This window comes from Acinonyx jubatus, chromosome A3, assembly GCF_027475565.1.
Source record: "Acinonyx jubatus isolate Ajub_Pintada_27869175 chromosome A3, VMU_Ajub_asm_v1.0, whole genome shotgun sequence".
Taxonomy (NCBI): Eukaryota; Metazoa; Chordata; class Mammalia; order Carnivora; family Felidae; genus Acinonyx; species Acinonyx jubatus.
In genome coordinates, this window is record NC_069388.1 from 35086735 (window position 1) to 35109141 (window position 22407).

Sequence of the window (22407 nt, forward strand, 5' to 3'; positions counted from 1 at the left end):
AAAACAGAAACAGAAAATAGCAATGTAGGAAAGTTAGTTAATTCTAAGCTGTTTTAGTTGGGTTTTGGAAAGAACATGTTTCAAATTAATATAGTTGTATGGATGATAGGATCTCATGTATTCAGAAAAACAAAACAATAACGTTGATTCTCTAGTGTGGTCAGGGCTCCAAGCTACCAACCTGAAAACTCATCTTTGACATCCAGAGCCATGGGTCCTCACAACCTTCACCTTGGCCTAGATCTGCTAAAGCCTGAAGACTTTCATAACCCTGGTCTTTTTTTTTTTTTTTCCATTGATTATTTTATTCAGAAAAAACCAATAGGAGGAGACAGAAACAAAAATTCTGGTCATTTGCAGTATCTATCAGCCTTCAATTTGGCTCTCCTGTCCAGAAGTGTTTCATGCAAAAATCCATCCTTCCAGGCCTTTTTGAGAATTTTACTGTCTTCTTTACTTATTTTAAGTTTGTGGTCTTGGAAGCTCTGAAATTTCTTTACATAATTGATTTCACACTGTTTAACATTTCCTTTGTCTTCTTCTGGCATATCATCTTTTTTCTTAGTTTCTCTTTCAGCACAGGATCTAATCTTTATCATTTCTTCTTCTCCTGCTGTTTTACTTTTCGCTTCTATATCGCCTGCTTTGTTGAATCTAATAAAACAGCTATTTGAGGCCAATAGGGCCATTTTCCCATCTTGAAAGACTGGTTCCCATTGTTCTCTTGGTCCAATTGCATCCGAATGCCCCACAACAAGTCCATCTGAATTAATACCAAGGTATTTTCCATAGCCAAATTTCAGGGCAATTCTGGAATCAGACAATGTGACAGCTGTAAACTGCTCTGGAGGACTAGGGCCCTCATCAACTTCTTTATGTGGAGTTCCCAGTGTCAAAAGTCCATTGTCAAGTGCATGTATATAGGTTCCTTTATCCATTTCAATTGCTATGGTTCCTGAAATTTCACCAAAGTTTGTTACTGTCCACCAGATTCCAACAATATCAAGCTGAGTTTCTTCATCTTCTTCTCTTTTTCTCTTCTCTTTGTTCTTTTTCTTCTTACTCTTAGCCTTGGTTCCCTTGAGCACGAGTTTGGTGGACTTCACATAGGAGTATTCGGCCATGGTTCTGGGGACACTGTATAAAGAGGTGAGAGCGGGCTCAGGGCAAAATACCTTCACTGGAGTAGGCACGCGCGCCAACCCTGGTCTTTTCCCTTCTCACTTGGGCCTTATTTAGACAATACTCAGGGACAACTGTGGCTGAGATAGAAAACAAGTAATCTCCAGTGTTATTCTTGAAATTTAACAAAGGCTGCTGGTGAAGGATGGGAGCATCCACACAGTTCACCACGGAATTGCTACAAATGAGAAGACAGGTGCACATCTCATTTCAGCATTCCAGGTAAAAATGTGTTTGATAATTCCACTAAGCCTCATGTTCCTATTGTCATCAGCCCAGATAAAAGCCTTTCCTGCCATGTCATAGTCTCATTTCAATGCTAGCCATGCTTGTTCCTCCAGCCTATCCTCCTGCCTTAGACCTGCCCCTATCCTGCAAATGACACCACCATGCATCATGTCACCCAAACCAGAACGCTGAGAGTCATCCCATGGCTGTGCTTCTCTAATCTTAATATTATGAAAACGCAGCTTCTGATTCAGGAGGTCTGGACTGGGCCCAAGGGTTTACATCTCTACCAAGCTACCAGATCTGTGAATGCTAATCCAGGGGCCACAGTTCAAGTAGCAGGGCCTAGGTATCTGCATTCCTTCATCCATTTCATCTATGAGGTATTAAGTTCTGTAGTTTCTATCTATACCACTGATGGGGGCCAGGATGGAGTCCCTTGGATTAAAATTGTACCTACCAAACCAATTTTCCTGCCTCTTGTCTAGCTTCTCCAAAGGCCCCATTTTTACCAGAGACTGATTCTTCCCTCTTCCTTCATTTTTCCCTCCCCTTCCCTCCCTCTTTCATTTTTTACTTTACTATGGGTTTCATAAAGCACAGTGGTTAGCCCCATAAAATTGGTTTTGACTGAAAAGGAAGAAGTCAGAAGGGGAGAAGCTAAGTGGATGAAAGATGATGATTGGTTGCAGAACCACACTGCAAATTCAAATGGGGCTCAAACAAAATAGAGGGTAGGCACTAATGAAAGGATCTCAATGCCACTGAGACATTCCTAGAGAAGAGTGGAAGATGGAGGTAATTGTTGTTACCGCCTAGCGAGGAAAACCATGTTTCCAACTCTTCTATTAGCTAACTGCTTGGTCTTGAGAAAGTCACTTCTTCTCAAGTGGTATTCCCCTCTGTCCATCATTGAGAATGCTCTGGTTAAAGTTTCCAGTTTCATCTAGGAATGAATTCTGCATTTTTCTGAGAATGGTGCCAAGGAAAGATTTCTTGGCAATGTGTTTCTAATCTTGGCTCTGCCTCCAACAGCTGTGTGCACACAAGCAAATCATGTGGCCCTGAAGGGCCTCTTCCTTCTCACCTGTGAAATGAGAAGGTTAGACTAAAGGATCCAGGATCCCTTCCAGTTCAAAGACGCTGTGGCTGTAGCTCTTCTTTTCATAGAGGAGCTGTTTATTTTTCTCTTTAAAATATTTCAAATATCAACAATCGATGATCATCAGGAGATAGAAGGAGAGGCAGGGAGTGGACAATAATGGTGAACCCAATACTGCTTTTTAGGTTTCAGAATAAAAGGGGGAAAAGCCCATCAAGCAAAGCAGAGTAAGATCGATTGATCTATCTATTATCTATCTATCTATCATAACAATTTAGTAGAAGGCCATGATAATATCATCTAAAAGCTAAAAAAAAACCAAAAAATCAAAAACAAAAACAAAAAACAAATATACTAAGTGTCAGAACTTCTCTGTTACTTAATTCAATGCTTAGGGACAGTCTGTGAGGAATGTTTAAATAAATATTGAAGAAAAAGACATTTGCTAATAAATTTTGGTAAATGTGTCTAATGGTGTTATTAATGGTAAACTTGGGAATATTTTCCCACCCTGTACTCATCAGCTTTTTATTTAATTTGACCTCAGGTACTCAGGATGGGATTTAGCATAATCATAATTCTTGATATGCTATCACTAGTCTATACACAGCCCTCTTTAATTCACTCATCTATTCATTATTCACTTACTTTCAGATGATATAATGGACAGTCTTGGCTCCTTCGCTCAAGTCAAAAACGAGAAATTAACGAACATTTGCATCCACCCATGTGCTTATTCCCCTGCCATCCTCCTCCCTGAAAGGAACCCCCATCCTGAATTCTGTGTTGATAATTTACATAAATTTCAAATATTTATATAGATTTATAAAAAATGTTTATATGTTTAAACCACATATTGATTAGTTTAATTGTTCTTAGACTGAGTATCATGTTCTATGTGGTCTTCTGAGACTTGGGTCCCTAAGATTCATCCATGGGATTGCTGTATAATATTTTGGGGGGTTGATCTATTTATGCCTTCGTTGTCTTTGGGCATTTGGAGTGTTTTCTCCTCATATTTTTGTATTAATAAACATTGTTATTGTAAATCTTTGTGTACAAGATGTGTCTGTTAAAATTGTTCTCTACTAAAAAGTTACTATTTTCTACTCTTTTAATTAATGACTGCCTTGGAAGAGATACATTGAGACTATGTAAAAATCCTATTTCTCCTCAAACATTCACCCATTAATTTTAGCGTCTGTTGGTGGGTTATGCCTGCAGCAATTATTACCAATGATGTTGGCCTAATGGTAACGTTGTATTTCCCTCATTTATTCTGCATTTATTAATTATAATATTATTAAATTATGTTAATATATTTAATGATATCACATATAAATGTTATATATCAATAGTACATTTATACTATATATTAATATTTGATAATATCATAGTATTAATTATAATTATATTATAAGACAAAGTTATCTGTGCTCCTGCACTTATTTATATATTTAAATATTTATTTAGCATGGACTCATGGATTTTTTTTTATGAGTTATGCAATATTATCATAGAAACTTTTGGCTTTGGCCTTTGGTTGCTCATCCAGGTGGCTCCTATTCCCTTTTAAGATGACTCATCCTTTATCAAGTACTTCCTTATTTTCTTACACTACAAGATATTCTAAGGACTTGGGCTTGCTCCCCAGGAGTCTTATACTTTCCCTGTGTTGGCCTTGGTATCAACCACTTTTATAAGGAACCCTGATTCCTTTCATTGAAGGATCGTGTTTAGAAACCAAGATCGGGGCACTAGGTGTGCTCATTGCTAGTTGGTTGTCATTGCTTTTCGCTCCTTTCAGCGGACAGAACTGCATATATATTCTCTTATCTTTGAATGAAGTGTTTGCTTCATGTCCACATCTAACCTAGTCTCTAAGTCTCAGTGTAATTTTCCTTCATCCCATGAAATCAACCTTGACACCAATGCTAGAAGAAATATTTTACTTTTCTGAAATTGCATAGATCTTAATCTGTATCACATTTTGCTTTTCCCCATGGAATATGTCAATTCCTATACTTACATTATAGTGGATGCTAGACCATAAGTGCTCTCAAAGAAAGACCCAATTTTAATTTTTTTGTATAGGACATTTTACAGGGTTTTTTTTTTGCATGTATAATAAACAGTAGAGCCACATTTTCTGAGGAGTCACACATTTTGAAACAGATAATTATTTTATTTATAAAAGTGAATTAATTTCAAAAAGCATTTTAGATTTTCTCAACAAAATAAGGCTCTTTAAGAGGAAACAAAATTACTAAAGCATATAGAACAATGTTTACAACCTTACAGTTATAAAATAGCTGTGAATTATTTCTCTTGTCCCTTATAAAACTACTTTCTCACAGAAAGGATTTAATGATTTTTTAATAATCTCAATATATTAATTCATTCTAATAAAGCAGCAAGCTTCTTATTATGTCTTAGGAAGTAAAAATGCAACTAGAAATGCACTAAAAAATAGGATAGAACTGGTTAAATATTGTAACAGATATATTTTATAAATAAGACTGTAATATTTGTTTTGTGATTTTAGTTATGAGAAATGATCAACACTGGCACTTTCCTTCTATTGAGACTTCTTTTCCTCCATTTTTATATTTTTAGGATACTGACTTAGACTCTTTAAAGGATGTTTGATAAGCCCTTTGATTTCTTTTCTCTTTTTGCACATACTATTTAGGAAGCCTGACTGGCCATATTACCATATGTTATCTTATCAAAATTCTTTTGAGATGTGTGTGTGTGTGTGTGTGTGTGTGTGTGCAGAAAAAAATCTTTTATTGTAAGTTCTATTTTTCCTTTTCTGTATCACTGAATTGGCACACTATGTCATGTATATCATATTTCACCCCTAGGCCAACAAGACATTCATTCAGCATCCAGTCAAACATCTTTATTACTTTGTGATTCTGATCTTATTTCCTGGCACTAGACCATATGTTATTGTTGATGACAAGGTTAATAAATAATCACAGCTCTAAGAATTGCCAGAAAATGATCAGTTTGTCTTCTCCACTTGCCTTTTCTTCTCAGAAATAGGGTCATTTGACCCCACTGTCAGTCCTTTAGAACCAATTTTGACCTCAGAAAGAGAGATTTAAAGTGTTCACAAGTCTCTGGTGCCTAGAATCAAATCCTTCCTGCTCTAACTCTAGATGGTACAGGGGCCTCTGCAATTTTTTCTTGGGGCCAGATTTCCAATTTCCACCCCAGTTGCTACTGTTGAATCTCCTGTTGTTCCTTATCATTGCAGACAGACTGATTTCCAAATTTCTCTAGGACCTGAGAATCTGCCTTCCTCTTATATGTTAACCTCCCAGAGTCTGAGGATTGCTCCCCACTAATCTCATCAGCAACTCAGACACCTGGCCGAATTTCTCAGAAATGCTAGAAACATTGTGTAAAACATGAACTGTGTTTCAACTCTAGGCAATGTATTTTCACTTCTACTCAATTCAACTCAAAAAAGATTCATTAAGCAACTTCAGAGCCTAGTCCCATACTAGAGTCTGGGGATATGAAGATAAATGAAACATACTAATGTTCTCAAAAAGTTTCTAGGATTGTTGAGGAGACTGCAATGCAAATATACTACACAACTGTGTATTAAGTATTAGACATATGGGCTCCATACTGGGTGTGGAGCCTGCTTAAGATTCTCTCCCCACCTTGCCCTTCACACTTGCACTCTCTCTCTCTCTCAAAAAAATAGACATATAGACATAGAGAGAGAAGCAGCTTTGAGGAAGCAATAGCCAACCATCTGGGAGGAAAATATGGAAATGACATAGTTTTCATGTGCAGTGGCTACATAACCATCACGCCTAGGTTTTAGCCTTTGGCAATTAGAAGATATGGTAGCTCACATTGTTGGCCCCAATATACAAAAATATATATACTTCTTCACATGACTTTATGGGGGCAGTCACCTGTCACATCTGTTAATGCTGAGAAAATACTAGTCATAATGCAAGCAGCGGTGTGGAATGGATTTGCATAAGGGAGTTTGTGCTTTTGTGATGTTACTGTTGTCATAAGGAGATGCTCAGGTCAGTCTTTGGGTATCAGGAGGAGATTGAGAGACAGATGGAATGAAGGTGCTCCAACTAAGCTACCTCAGTCAAGCTAGCCTAGAGCAGCATGCCCCACTGACGCACAGAGGTGTGAGAAAGCCCAGCTGAGATCAGCTCATCTTTGGCCTCATGATATATACAAACAAATTGTTGTGTTCAGCCCTTTAGTTTTTGGTGGTTTATCATGCAGCAATAGCTAGTCATACAGGAATCACTGAAGCTATTGAACAGTTTATCAGGTGTATATTTTAGAAAGACCAGTTCAAAAAACATTGACAGTAAATTTGAAGGGGAAGAGATTAGAGGTGGACAGAGAAGCAAGAGATTACAATATTTAGCTAAGAAATTATGAAGGATTGAATGACAGTGACAGTGAAAAAAAGAAAAATGGATTCAAGAGTGATATAGGATGTGGGCCATAGTTATTTATTGGATGTGGATGAAGAAGGAGATGATGGAGTTGAGGACAGCTTGCTGATTTGTAGGTTAGATTACTGACAAATCTGACTGTGATAAATGGAAAATACAGGAGTTCAAACAGCTTTGTTAATGGACAGGAAAAAACAGCAGGCCAGTAACCCATTCCCTTCTTAGCAGAGATACCTGGAAGTAATGAATTCAGTCAAATCTTCATGTAAATGTGGTAAGGACTTGGAGACAAGACCTCCCGGTAAACATACAAATGTTTGTTGGTAGAACAATACCAGGGAGATCTTACCTATGATTTTCCCCCCATGGGATATACCTGGTCTCTCTCGGTTACTTATTGTTCACAAAACTGAAATTTGTGGATTTATAGGTCATGAATGACTGAAGAATGGAACGGTGTACCATAGACCATAATTAGCAGAATATAAAATGGGCTTTTCTAAAATGAAAATGGGTCTCTTTGTGTGAGTAATATCTCCATATATATTGCTCTATCTGTTAAAAACAAAAATTCAGTGAAATGAGGGACAAACATAGTTTTTTGTGGATCTGTATCTCAATATTTCAGATTCCTCCAAGAAATGAATGTTTCACCAGTGACACCTGCTTCCTTTGAATTATTAGTAAGTTTTGGATTAGGTAGGATCTATCACTGTGAGTCTCCTTTGACAGTTCAACACTTTGTGTTCTCAAATGTGGGTATAAGTGCTGGGGCAGGGACAGGGTATGGTAACTTGGATTGAGGACAATGTTAATAAAGGAAGCAGAAGCCACCAACAAGGATCTGGCATTTTTCTTCATAATCAATGAATATCCTCCAAAGACAGGCTCCTCCCAAGGAGTGTAATAAATAGGGCTAGGGGCCGACTCATGTAAGATAAAAGACTTTCTTTGATTACAACATGAGGACAGTGTGGATGGAGTGAGTGCCAAAAGTTGCCAGAAAGAGATAGTGTACTTCTCCCAAACAGTAGGGCGTATTAAGCAAACAACAGTTGTCTTAATGAAGTTTTCTCTGAGTTGGCATACAGTTTTAATGTCCAGATAGGTTTGATGTCAAACTCTTGGTTATTCTGGAATCACCTGAAATGTGTGTGTTCATCATTTTGCTCATTCAATGGGTTTGTGCTTTATTTCTCTCCAAATATTAACCTCTTAAGAGCAGGAGTGTGTTGTACAACAGTAACTCTTAAACTGAGATTCTGACTCACCAAGTCTGGGGTGGAGCCTCAGAACCTGCATGCCTAACAGCCCATAGGGTGTTGCTGATGCTGCTGGTCCATGGACCACATGATAGGTCTAGATAGATCATTCAGCAGAGTAAGGGTATCTCACAGTTGTTTATTATGGGTTTTTAATTACGGAAATTATTCCAATGCTTGTCTTTCATAAAGAAATTCTCCATTTAGGTGAAGCTCCTTTATTGCCTTTTTTCTTTTTCTGGAGAGCAGAAAAGACCCTGGTATCAAAACAGCACTTTCCAGGGCGCCTGGGTGGCTCAGTCGGTTAAACGTCCAACTTCGGCTGAGGTCATGATCTCACAGTTTGTGATTTTGAGCCCCGCGTCAGGCTCTGTGCTGACAGCTTGGAGCCTGGAGCCTGCTTCAGATTCTGTGTTTCCCTCTCTCTCTCTCTCTGCCCCTCCCCACACACGTGCTTTCTCTCTCTCTCTCAGAAATAAGCATTAAAACAAAACAAAACACTTCCTCCCTATCCACTACAAAGTGGCTGCTAGCTGCCTTGAAATTAGAATATGACTCCCATCAATGGCAATATATTGGTGAGTTGTCCTCAGCAAACTAAATTACAAGCACAGGAAGACTTTTGCAGAAAAGTGGGTTTTTTAAATTTTTTTTAACATTTATTCATTTTTGAGAGACAGAGAGAGACACAGCAAAAGCGGTGGTGAGGCAGAGAGAGAGGGAGACACAGAATCTAAGGCAGGCTCCAGGCTCTAAGCTGTCAGCACAGAGCCCAGTGCGGGGCTTGAAATCACAAACTGCAAGATCATGATTGAGTGGAAGTCAGATGCGTAACCAACTGAGCCACCCAGTTGCCCTTGTAGAAAAAGTGCTTTTGAAGAAACCTCAGGGCACCTAATTTCTTTCTTTTCCACCCCACCTACTTCACAGGGCACAGTTAAAATTCTCTCCTACTCCCCAGCCCCTGCTTGTACCTGCTACACTCATCAGTCCTATTGATTTAGAGTATTACCCTCTACCAAATTTCACGATCATTTACACATTTCCCATGCTTGACTTGTCTCCCCTAGAAAATGTTAAGCTTTTGAAGATCAAAGATAGTAACAATAACAACTACGTCAGTTAACAATCAAATATTAACTATGTGTCAGGCATTTCCTATTTTCTTCCTACTCTCTATGACTAACCGCATGATGTGTGCATTATACGTTCTGTTTGGTCACAAGAGTGAACACCTTATTAAGAAAAATAAACCAGTATGTTTTTTTGTACTAAAATAACCCTTCAAAGAAGTTCCTTGAAGATCCAGCAGATAGAAGGCATCACCTAAACAGTTAGAAAATGTCATAAAGATATTTCTTACATATTGGAACTGTTTGTCAAGATCCTTACTTTATTTATTGGTATTTTTGCACCCCACATTTTTTCCTATTTACAATTCATATGTCTGAAGTTGCCATTATCCTGTGAGTATGCGTTTGGCAAATATTTAGTAAGCACATGTAGTATACCAGGAATCAGTTAGTTGCTAGGGACAGAAGGTGAGCAAAATAGACAATACCCCTGATATTATGGTGTTTGCAAGCTTGTGGGGTAAAGGAGGGTATGGGGAGAGGACAAACAATAAACAAACAAATAAGTCAGATAAGTAAGGAGGATAGTGTTACCTAGATTGGGGTAGCAACCTGAAATGGGCAAGAGAGCAAATCAATGAACATTTGTTTTCCATATATGACTGTCCAACATAATGTTTTTAGTTTGAGATGAACCTATATCCTGTGACAGAATATTGATACATTTCAAAAAAGGTTCTACATTATTCCTGACAACTTGAAAAACCTTCTGTGGACATGCCTGAGCATTTGCTGTCCAACAACCCCAACTGGACAATAGCTGGCTTCCTTTTTCTTTTCCTTCTGCTGTGAATGTGATGACATACTATCGGGGGCCCAACTACTTCCTTCCTCAAATGGGATTATACCTTATTAAACCAACTTGGAGAAGAGAATTGAATAAGTGAATAATCAGCAGGCATGGGGGTGTGGGTGTCTATCCCAGATATGCAAGTATATAAGAAACGGAAGCTGGAACAGACAAAGTAATCCTAGTATTTATTTGGTCAAAATATTGATATTCCTTAGTTTTCAACCCTGATTTATGTCATCCTCTTTAAATGCAAGATGTAACATTGCTTTCAGTGTTATGTGGTCTGAAGAGTAAGTAGACATGGAAATAGAAGTAGGAGGAGACTTGAAAGCACTAGAAGGGAAGATAATGAGGCCGCTGCTAACGTGTTTGCACAAGGGCAGGAAGACTGTCCTTACTGTTGAAAGATATGATCTTGTAGCCTTTTCCATCTCAACTTCATTTTTCTCATCTACTGGCTAATTGAGGATCCACATGATCTGTAGGCCAACCTACAGATCAACAGTCCTTGGCTTTGTTCCAGCAGTGAAATAAGGAGTCCACATTCCTTGGCTTTGTTCTAGAAGCGAAACCCATATGCCTAGCACAAACCAACAGAAACCACCTTTCCTGTCATCGTTCACAGGAAGCTCCTCAAAAGCCTGTGGTGACTGACAATGTTTATCATTGGAATGAAAGTTAGTAACGTCTCACCTCCAATGTGGAAATATCCACACTTCTAGGATAGCATACCGTTGTCTCTAAAGAGAACTACAAATTGAATTCTGAGTTTAATTGTAATATACAAATCATTAAATGCCATGACTATATCATTGTACCCTGATCTACTTTTGCAAAATCCGATTGCACCCTTACAGGTTGATATTTTGATATTCTCTGTTAAGGAGACAAGTAGTAACAAAGGTTTTGTTAGTCTTTGTATGTTATGATAGTCACAATTCCCTAAAATTCTGAGCCTGAGACACGGATTCAGGAGTAGGTAATTCACTGAGGAAGAATTCTCGGGAGAAAATGATTAGAACAGGGTGAAAATGTAAGGAAAGGGCATGGTCTCAGCTGGAATCTAGTCTCTGATCCCACTGGGAGTTCAGGAGAATGAGTTGTATCACTATCACTTGGTCTTTTGTACCTCTGTGTCTATCAGTTGTTGGCTGTAGGATGTCCTTTTCTTCCAGGAAGAAAGATTTATAACCTATCGTAGAAGGCAACTCTCATTGACTAAGGGCAGTTCTATGCAGTCATGAACCATAAACAACCAATAGTTATTAGAGAAGCTGAAATATGGGTTGCACTGGCCCATGAGTACACCAGCCTCGTAGTGGTGATCTAAAAGCATCCACCACATTCCCCTTTCTTTTTTTCATCTGGGAAAACTTCCTTCTTGCCTTCTGTTATTGTATTCTCTCACCATTCCCTTTTCATTTTCCTTTAGTGTTCAAGCTCTCCTTTGTTCCACTTTCAAAAGTTATGAATGATTGCATTATTCCTTGAAAAATTAACCCAACCTGTGAATGACTAATGGCTTCTCAGGAGAGAATAGATCTCTGAATTTTGGGATCAAAGCACAATAATTTAAAGATAGTGTACTGGGACCCTTTTGATGTTGTACACCTGACAACCAGGATTTTCATACAACATGCAGACACACACACACTGGCCTAGAGGTTTTGATTTTTTTTCAGTCTTCTAAATGCACCTTATATTTATTTATTTATTTTTAATTTACATGCAACTTAGCATATACTGCAATAATAATTCAGGAATAGAATCCAGTGATTCATCCCCTACATATAACACCAGTGTTTATCCTCCTTAATGTTCCTTGCCCATTTAGCCCTTCCCCTCACCCACAACTCCTTCAGCAACCCTCAGTTTATCCTCTATATTTACGAGTCTCTTATGTTTTGTCCCTCTCCCTGTTTTTATATTATTTTTGCTTCCCTTCCTTTCTGTTCATCTGTTTTGTATCTTAAATTCCATATATGAGTGAAGTCATGTAATATTTGTCATGCTGTTACTAATTTAGCTTAGCATAATACACTCTAGTTCCACCATATTGTTGCAAATGGCAAGAGTTCCTTCTTTTTTGACTGCTGAGAAATATTCCATTGTGTATATAAACCACTTCTTGTCCATTCATCGTCAATGGACATTTGGGTTCTTTCCATACTTTGGCTATTGTCAATAGTGTTGCTATAAGCATTAGGGTGCATGTGCCCCTTCAAAACAGCACACCTGTATCCTTTGGATAAATACCTAGTATTGCAATTGCTGGGTCGTAGAGTTCTATTTTTAATATTTTGAGGCACTTTCATACTGTTTTCCAGAGAGGCTTCACCAGTTTGCATTCCCACCAGCAGTGCAAAAGGGTTCCCCTGTCTCTCCATCCTTGCCAATATCTGTCGTTGCCTGAGTTGTTAATTTTAGCCATTCTGACTGGTATGAGGTGGTATCTCATTGTGGTTTTAATTTGTATTTCCCTGATGATGCGTGATGTTGAGAATTTTTTCATGTGTCTGTTAGCCATCTGGATGTCTTCTTTGGAAAAGTGTCTATTCATGTCTTTTGCCCATTTCTTCACTGGGTTATTTGTTTTTTGGGTGTTGAGTTTGACAAGTTATTTGTAGATTTTGGATACTAACCCTTTATCTGATATTTAGTTTGCAAATATCTTCTCCCATTCCATTGGTTGCTTTTTAGTTTTGCTGATTGTTTCCTTCACCGTGTGGAAGCTTTTTATCTTGATGAGGTCCCAATAGTTCATTTTTGCTTTTGTTTCCCTTGCCTCCAGAGACATGTTGAGTAAGAAGTGACTGCAGCTAAAGTCAAAGAGGTTTGTGCCTGCTTTCTACTCTAGGATTTTGATGGCTTTCTGTCTTACATTTAGGTCTTTCATCCATTTTGAGTTTATTTTTGTCTATGGTGTAAGAAAGTGGTCCAGGTTCATTCTTCTGCATGTTGCTGTCCAGTTTTCCCAACATCATTTGCTGAAGAGATTGTCTTTATTCCATTGGATATTATTTCCTGCTTTGTCAAAGATTAGTTGTCCATTAAAATTTTCTCTTTCTGTATCCAAGAAAAAGAAAAGGAGAAAAAGAAAAAAAAATAGATGAACTAGCAAGCAGAATGAAACCCGAATGAAGTTACACCCAGTATCCCCTAAACTCAAACTATGAAGCACCCTATAGTTTGTACACTAAGCTGGCGAAGAGACTTGTGGTGGTCCTCTAGGGCATGTGCTAGGAGGGCACAGTTGGGTGGGACTTGGTGTAATGGCTCTGTCCTCCACTAGGTGGTGCCGCTTAGCTTACTGGGGTGATTGGTGTGGCACACGCATGTTATATGCACATGCACACGGGAGAGGTGAAAATGGCACATGCAGCTTCCTAGTTTCTGACACAGGAACTCTGCACTCTCACTGACCCACAATCAAGCAGCCCTCCTTTGTTTCTGGCTTCTGTCCACTCCCTGCTTCTATGCTATCCCCTTTTACACTGTCCCTGTCCAAGCCATCAACCTGCCAGGTGGCGCTTCCCTCCGAAATTTAATCTCAGATGGGGCTGTGTTTCCAAACCCCTCACTTCTGAGAACCTTGCAGCTGGGACTCACTCCAGCCCTCTCTCCCTCTCTGGGAGAGAGTCTCGCTGAGCAATGGCCAGGTGCTGGCTTGCCCCAAAGAATATTCATGTGATCACGCTGCAGCAGAGCTTCAGAGATTGTGGCTGGGTGCTGACTTGCTCCAATAAATGTCTGTGGGATTGCACAGTGGCCAAGGTTCAGAGATTATGGCAAATCACAATACACAGCTGGTGCCAGGTTTCACTGCACTCTGGTGTCTTTGGTCCAATACCAGCCAACGTGGCTGTTCTCCAGAGTCCATCGGGATCTTTGCCTGTGGAGAGACTGTATGGCCTCTACCCAATGCCCTCCAAGCAGGGGAAGCACTTTTCCCTGTGTGGCCCATGGACCCCCCCGCGCCCCCCCACCGCCGGACCCCAGACATTGCTGCCTGCTCCTGAGGATTCACCCTTCCTCCCCACCAGAGCACCACCAGGTATTGAGCTATGGAATTCCAACTCTGCACTCCCCTGCTTATAGAACCCTAATGGTATTGAAACCCTCTCCTCTCTCCCTGGCAATGGTTTTGGGGAACAGTTTTCTTCAGTCTCTTGTGAGTGTTCCCACTCTTTCTCTTTCTCTCTAGCTACTTTTGGGGGCAGTGCTTTTCCTGTACTTTCCCAAAGTGCCAGCCTGTCCCTCCCTTTCTCTGTCCTCTCTCTGCAGAAACAGCTCCCTACCCTCCATGGCTTCTCTCTTCGCCAGTTCACCTCTCCGCACCATGTACTGCCAAGTTCTGTGGCTCAAGTTATACAGATTGTTGTGTTAATCCTCAGATCAATTTTCTAGGTATACAAAATGGTTTGGTGCTGATGTAGCTGCATTTCAGGGATGAGAGAAGCAGAGAACTTCCATGCTGCTCCGCCATCTTGGCTCCCTCCTCTCTTTGATTGTTTTTTTTTTTTTTTTCAATAAATCTAGAATTTATTTTATTTTTAAAGTTTATTTTGAGAGAGTGAGAAAGCGGAGTGAGGGAGGGGCAGAGAGAGAGGAGAAGGTGAGATTCCCAAGCAGGTTCTGCGCCATCAGTGAGGATTCTGACATGAGGCTCAAGCCCATGAACCATGAGATCATGACCTGGGCTGAAGTCAGAAACTTAACCAACTGAGCCAGCCAGTTGCCCCAAAACTTATTTTTAAATGTTGATGACTGGGGCCCCTGGGTGGCTCAGTCGGTTAAGTGTCCAACTCTTGATTTTGGTTCAGGTCATGAATTCATGGTTTGTGAGTTCAAGCCCTTTATGGGGTTCTGTGTTGACAGGGCAGAGCCTGCTTGGGATTCTCTCTCTCCCTCTTTCTCTCTCTGCCCCTCCCCTGCTCACACTCTCCCCCCCAGCCCCTCTCTCTCAAAATAAATAAATAAACATTTTTTTAAGGGTTGATGACTAACTGAAAGAAAACTAAACAACTAACATTGTCAGAACCAAGCAATACATTTATTAACTGAATTTTACCTGGATGCTTTTGATTTGTATCTTCTGCCACGGAGTATTTCCTGATTGATGATTACTATTTCTTCCTATTTGAGTCAACAACAACAGGAAGTACTAGAGGGTGATCCTTTCTGTCATCTATTGTTATTCAAAGGTAGCTCAACCAAGAGCATCTTGTGTTTTTTTCCCTATACAATTCTGCTTTGAGTCATTTCCCATCCCAGTGACAGCTTCTTATTCTACCTTCTTTATTCCTGTCTCTATTTACTGTTATTGTTCTCAGGGCTTCAATTCCTTAACCCTCTTGTCTTCTCACTCAGCACCTGGAGTTCCCAACCACTCTTCTGAAAACCTTGAGGAGGTCCATGGCTATGCTATGAAGGGTGTCAATGAACTCCTGGAAATTCCTTAGCAAATTGTGTGCACCTGTTGTTGTGCATTTTTATGTAGAAGATTTTGTAATTTTTATCAGCTTCTAAAAGCAGTACTCACTTGTCCTGGGCTATTTCATTCACTCCTGAAGCCTTATCCATACTTGCAGATACACTAGTATCTTACAACTAGGCCATAACATGCTCCCTTCCCCTCCTTTTAAAAATATTTTAGTGGGGATGCTTGGGTGGCTTAGTTGGTCAGTCATCCAACTCTTGATCTCACCTGAGGTCATGATCTCACAGTTCATGAAACTGAGCTCCGTGTCAGGCTTTGAGCTGACAGTGTGGAGCCTGCTTGGGATTCCCTCTCTCTCCCTCTCTCTGCCCCTCCCCACTCACATGCATGCTCTCTCTGTCAAAGTAAATGAATAAACTTAAAATATATATATTTTAATGGATCCCTGCTGCCCTCCAAATCAAATGCAGATTTTTTTGACTAGCACACAGGGTCTGTTCTCATCACTTCCAGCCTTGCACCCTATGTCCCATCAACTGTAACTCCTCACAATCTCACATTTCCTCATGCTTTGTTGTTTGTGCACATATCACCAACACTTCTCCCCACTTCTCACCCATCTGCACATGGACAGTTCATGTTTATCCTTGGGTTGAATTCTCCCAGATGCAGACCCTAAGACAAGGACGTGAGTGTGTTTTATTTGGGAGTTGATGCCAGGAACCACCAATGGGCGACAGAGAATGGGAGGCATCTAGTAAAAGACATGTCATGAAGGCAGTTACCACTGTGGGCAATTAGAGACACGCCAGCCCACTAAGGAACTGAGAGTGTAGAAAAACTTCCGTTATCTCACCAGTAAAGTCAGGAAGCTGGTGTGTTTATCCACCAACTCTGGAAATCTCTGGTTGAAAGCCACTCTTGGGGTGACTTCCGGCAGCAATTGGGCATATGTCAAAGGAAAAGCCCTTGGGTGGTGAGTCTTAGGTGTTCCAGGGAAATTACCTGTAACATAGGAGTGCTGAGGGAAGGTGGACAAGGCAATGCCAGTTCCACTATAAAACCCCAACTGTACACATTCATAGTAAACATATCCAGTCAAAGGAAACCAACTCAAAGGAAGTTCTCCAAAGGTTTTTCTGCTTTGAGTTATGTAATTATCCATTGTGCTCTCTTAGTAGCTACGATAACATCTATCAACATATTAGCCACATAATTGAGAAAATATTTATTAAGTACGTGTCATCGTCCAGGCATTGTGCTGGACAACAAGGGTGTAGCAGTGAAAACAGCAGGCATCCAACCATCAGTTGCAGGGGAATGAGTATCACACAACTATAGCAAGTTGACCACTGGTCTACCCCCAAGTCGGAACAATATCTTTTATGTCTTTCTTAAAAAATGTTGATTTATTTATTTTGAGAGACAGAGAGAGAGGGAATGAGTGGGGGAAGGGCAGAGACAGAGGGAGAGAGAGAATCCCAAGCAGGCTCCGCACTGTCAGCACAGAGCCGACAAGGGACTCAGTCTCACGAACGGTGATATCATGCCCCGAGCTGAGATCAACAGTAAGACACTTAACCAACTGAGCCATTGGGCACCCCTCTTTTACGTCTTAATTCTCAGGCCTTACTCATTATCTGGCACAGAGTGGGCATTCAATAAATGTTTCCCAATGATCAGTGAATAAGTGAAGTATATTCCTCGGGCTGATTTGGAGCCCTTTATTTGAAAATTGTGAGCCCGAAGAACAATTCCAGGTTGAGCTGGGCATTTAAACTCTACTGATAAACACAGATCTGGGAAATCACTGGCTGCTTTGGAACGTGTCACCTTGACTGGGGACATTTAAGTGAAGTTGTAATCCTTGCTTAGCTGTCACCCAGAAAGAACACTCTGTACAGTTCCACACAGCGTGCTTCCCGCTCCTCCACAGTAAACTCAAAGCAATCCGGCTTTGCAGCCAGAATCACTGCAATTGATCAGCCATAATTAAAACTCGGCCTAAGAGGCAGACTTTTCATCTTTGAAGTAATTCCCAGCGTGAACCTTTACGGATATCTGCCCTAGTAAGAGCAGAATGAATCATCTCCTGACCTTTCGGTGAAGTCAAGCACAGTGTAATGAATGGAGCCTTTTCTTGATCACTTTATGTTGGCAGAACTGAATTTTTCTTCAGAAGAAATGCAGCCTAACATATAGTCTAAAGAAATGTTTTCAGATTTAAGAAGTTTCTATATGTTTCTCTTGAAGTAGCATACATTCAAATACATTTAAAAAGAGAGGCATTTGAATTATTCTAGAGCTATAACTGTAGTATTTATTTCCACTTACTGCTTATTTCTTTAGAAGTGCCTTGATAGGCAAATGAACTCGGTTCACTAACCAGTGTTGTGATCCAGTGAGCCACCTTTTGGTCACTGCTGACAACTGCACCATAATTAAGTCCTATTTTGTTTTCTTTCAGTGTGGCCTCCCTCACACTGGAATGTGCTGGAGGGCAGTGGTTAGTACATTTTGGTGGGTCTCGGAATCACCTGGAGAACACACATGACTAAGTTTCCTAAAAAGGACAAGGGGCCTGGGCTTTTGTATTTTTACCAAGTTCCCATACCTATTGAATTTGAGAATCACTGCTGTAGATTATACACACATTTTTCTCAAATATTTTGAGCAATTATTTTATGCAAAACGCCTATGAAAAAAGTCTTTAAACTGATATCACTCCAGAAAACTTTTTAAAAAAAACAATAAAAGGAAATCAATATAATATATTGCAAAATCAAATAGAAATGATTTATGTATTAGCCTATTAAAAATATTTCATTTTGCTTTGATGCAGAAGAAGCTATACCTGAATTGTATACTCAATGCTCATGGAAAATCTGCAAGTTATTCTCAGAATAGTGGTTTATTAAATATTACCTAGAATATCATAACCTTCCTTTCTTAATTTTCCTTCAGTTTCCTACTTAAGTGCTAACCTTAAAGCAAGGCCACCTACACTCCATATTCCAAATTTCCCTTCTAGCCCATATTTCTTTTTATGGCTATTTATATAATTTTTATTTAAAAGGTATTTATTTATTTCCATAACATTGTAAACCATTTAAAATTACATGACTGAAGCACACCTGGGTGGCTAAGTCTGTTAAGCGTCCAACTCCTGGTATCAGCTCAGGTCATAATCTATCAGTCATGAGATTGAGCCCCAATGTTGGACATGGAACCTGCTTGGGATTCTCTCTCTCTCCCTCTCTCTCTCTCTCTCTCTCTCTCTCTCTCTCTCTCTCTCTCTTTCTCCCCCCACCCCCCACTTCCCCACTTGTGCATGCTCTCTCAAAATAAATAAACTTTAAATAAAATTACATGGTTGAAATAATTAAAAATAAACTAGTCCCGGGGCGTGTGGATGGCTCAGTCAATTAAGCATCAAACTCTTGGTTTCAGCTCAGGCCATGATCTCACAGTTCGTGGGTTCAAGCCCCGCATCAGGCTCTGCGCTGACACTGCAGAGCCTGCTTGGGATTCTCTATCCCCCTCTCTCTCTGTTGCTTCCCCGCTTGCATGCATGCATGCACACAATCTCTCTCCCTCAAAAAAATAAATAAAAACTAAAAAAAAAAAAAATTAGTCCAGTCATATTGTAGGAGACTAAAGCTCAAAAGATGATTTCCATCCATAGTAAACTTTAAAAACATTAAATAGAGCCCTCAGAATTAAGTAACTTGGCTCAAATATGGACAATTTCAGGTCAGCATACCTTGGAAAAAAACTTTGCAAAATTAGTAAATGTTACCACTCAAGCCCGCTAGTATGGTTAAAATGAAGACAACTGGCCACATGCTGATGAGGATCCAGAGCCACTGGAACGCTCATACATTTCTGCTTGGAGTGTAAAATGGTATAATTGACTTCAACAAAAGTCTTTTATAAAGTTAAACACTTATGGTTGTGATACGGGAATTGCCCTCCTGGGAGAAAATGCACCCAAGAGAAATGAAAACACATGCCCACAAAAATACTTGCACAAGAATCTTCATAGAATTTTACTGAAAACAGCCAAAACCTGAAAATAACCCAAATGTCTATCAACAGGAAAATGGATAAAGTGATTGTGTTATTTTCAAATAATGGAATATTACTCAAGGACACAGCAGAATAAACATCTGAGACACAACAGTATGGATGAATCTCACAGTCATTATGCTGAGCAAAAAAAAAAAATACACACAAACAAAAACATAATGTTTGCTTTTATTTATATGAAGTTCAAGGATGGGCAGAACTAGTATGTGGTGATAGAGATCAGGACAGAGATTGCTTACGGGACTGACTGAAAGGAGGCATAAAGGAACTTTCTAAGATGATGAAAATGCTCTATTTATGTGATGTTACATTTGTCAAAACTCACTGAATTTTACACTGGAGAACTGTATATTACTCTGTCCATAAATTTGACTTCAATAGGGGCGCCTGGGTGGCTCAGTCAGTTGAACATCTGGCTCTTGATTTAGGCTCAGATCATGATGTCACGGTTCATGGTTTCAAGCCACATATTGGGCTCTGTGCTGATGATGCGAAGCCTGTTTGGGATTTTCTCTCTCCCTTCTCTCTCTGTCCCTACCCCACTTGCTCCTCTCTCTCTCTCAAAATAAATAAATAAACTTAAAAAAACATTTTTTTTAAATTTACCTCAATAAAATGAAAAAAATATAGGATTTTGAATCAAGTGAAATGTTTAAATTGCCCATTCATTGTCTTATATTAAAAGCCTGAGAAAGTGTATGCATTGTCCTTTGCACTGCTATGAGCAGTAAATGTGTGTATATGTGTGTGTGTACATGCATGTGGTGCGGATGCTAATATGCTTGAAGCTAAAAAAAAAAAAGATCTTGCAAAAGCTAGAGATATAGAGCCACTTGAATTGGGTTCAGGGATAAAGAGAGAGGTGTTGATCAGAGACCAGATAAGATGATCTCTGTTGAACCAAGAGAGTCTGAATATTTTCAACTTGAGTGCCCACGTCTATCCTCACAGAGTCAGAAGGCAAGTTCCTTATTCTGGGCAAACGCCAAGGCAATTTACTTAGCTCTGGAAAATCCAGAAGTGGAAGGAAAAGCAAAAGCAGGTGAATCCCCCAGACTTCAGGTAGAGGTCCAGATAGACTGGAGGGTGGTGGGCATTCTCCTGTTTGGAAGTGGAGAGGGTGGAAGAGGGATGTGGTAGCCTTTGACACCAGAATCATACTCCTAAACTATCATCAAAGTTGTTCCTCGGGTTTCTCAATGAAGCTTCATTAGAACCCAAACAGAGGCAGTTACTATTCCATTGATGAACCAGATGACTCCCTAAGATATGGTAGAGGCTCCGCATCGGATTTGCTCATTTTTGGACAAATCTCTTCTGTTAAAGAGAAAAGAAAGACATCAAAGATAAAAACACCGTCACTAGGGATGAGAAGTAATATGTTGCTAATTTCAGTGAACTGGTCAAAAGAACCACCTTGACTAACTGTGGTGGTTCTCAACCTTGATTGTGTTGGAATCATCTGAGATCCTTCAAAAAATACCAATGCCTGAGCTCCCCCCCCCCCACAGAGATTCTAATTGAAAAGGTCTGCAAGGAGCTGAGGTGATTCTAATATGCGACCAAAATTTGTTTAGAGCTGTAGTTCTCAAAACCTTGTCCTGAGACCAGCAGCATCACCATAACCAGAGAACTTGCTTTAGTAAATTTTCAGTCCTCACCCTAGATCTACTGAATTAGAAACTCAGGGATGGGGCTCAGCCATCTTTGTTTCAACAAGCCATCTAGGTGATTCTACCACACAATATAGTTTGCCCACTAATTTAGTTCTTTTTGGATTGTTTCAGGTTCAAGTTTTCCTGGATTTGGTTTTAGAGTCCCTGGTTTAGAAGCATCCTTTTTTTTATATAATGGCATTAATTTTGATTTTTAAAGTAGGTCCCATGCCCGATGTGGGGCTCAAACACACGACCTTGAGATCAAGTGTCACACTTTCTACCAAATGAGTCAGGCAGGTGCACCCTAATTTTGATCTTAAGCAGTGATTCCTTTCTTATCATGAATTGCATACGCATATTTCCATTTTCTGTAATTCTTCCCCCATGTCTTAAATTCTCTGCCTGCAGGTTTTCATCTCCTCTGCAGCTGGTTGCTTTTGCTCTTTCTTTTCCCATTTATTCTCTTCGTAAATCAGCTTCTTTTACGGAGCCACCTTTTTATGTACTTTTGGAAACCCTACCCTGGGCTGCAAGGTTTTGCATTCATTTTCCAGTAGAACTTAGCTCAACACAGTGAACAAATCTCATGTTCTTTATTTGTTCTTCCAGCCCATTCCAGGTTGTCACCTCATCACTCAGTTTGGATAGGAAATGGCCTCAATCTTTTCCAGTTATTGTTAACAAAGATTATAGCCAGGAGATATATATCATCTGTCATCTCTGATTTATTTTATCTTCTCACTCTGGTGATTTACCCATTATTTCAGCTGCCCGGTGCAATTATTCAAAACTTCAAATTCGTTTTTTTGTAAACAAGCATTTCCTGGAGGTCTTTCTCTGAATTTTGCAATGAACTGATTTGGTTGGTTCCCTCAGCTAAGTTTTATTCTGGTTTTCTGCTTTCTGGAGTAACTGCTCCATGCTCACCTTAGGTCTTGAGGGTTTTTTCTCATGAACCTGCTAGAAGTCAGTCTTCTCTTTGCTGAATGTAACTTCATTAAGGCTTTTTTATTTTGTCCACTTTGAAAGTTTTACAAAAATCCCTTGAAAATATTTGTTTTATATT

The 22407-nt window shown here is 39.7% G+C and overlaps 1 protein-coding gene across 1 annotated transcript; it reads right to left on the reverse strand.

Moving 5' to 3' along the window:
- Positions 1-290: 290 nt before the first annotated feature.
- Positions 291-1227, reverse strand: LOC113602586 (protein FRG1-like). Its single transcript, XM_053201359.1, has one exon. It carries the CDS (start codon positions 1122-1124, stop codon positions 351-353), a length of 774 nt encoding a protein of 257 aa, XP_053057334.1. The 5' UTR covers positions 1125-1227; the 3' UTR covers positions 291-350.
- Between the last annotated feature and the right edge of the window lie 21180 nt (positions 1228-22407).

Bases quoted from the DNA above. Each gene is read 5' to 3' on its own strand.
- LOC113602586 (XM_053201359.1), bottom strand. From the start codon at position 1,124: ATGGCCGAATACTCCTATGTGAAGTCCACCAAACTCGTGCTCAAGGGA.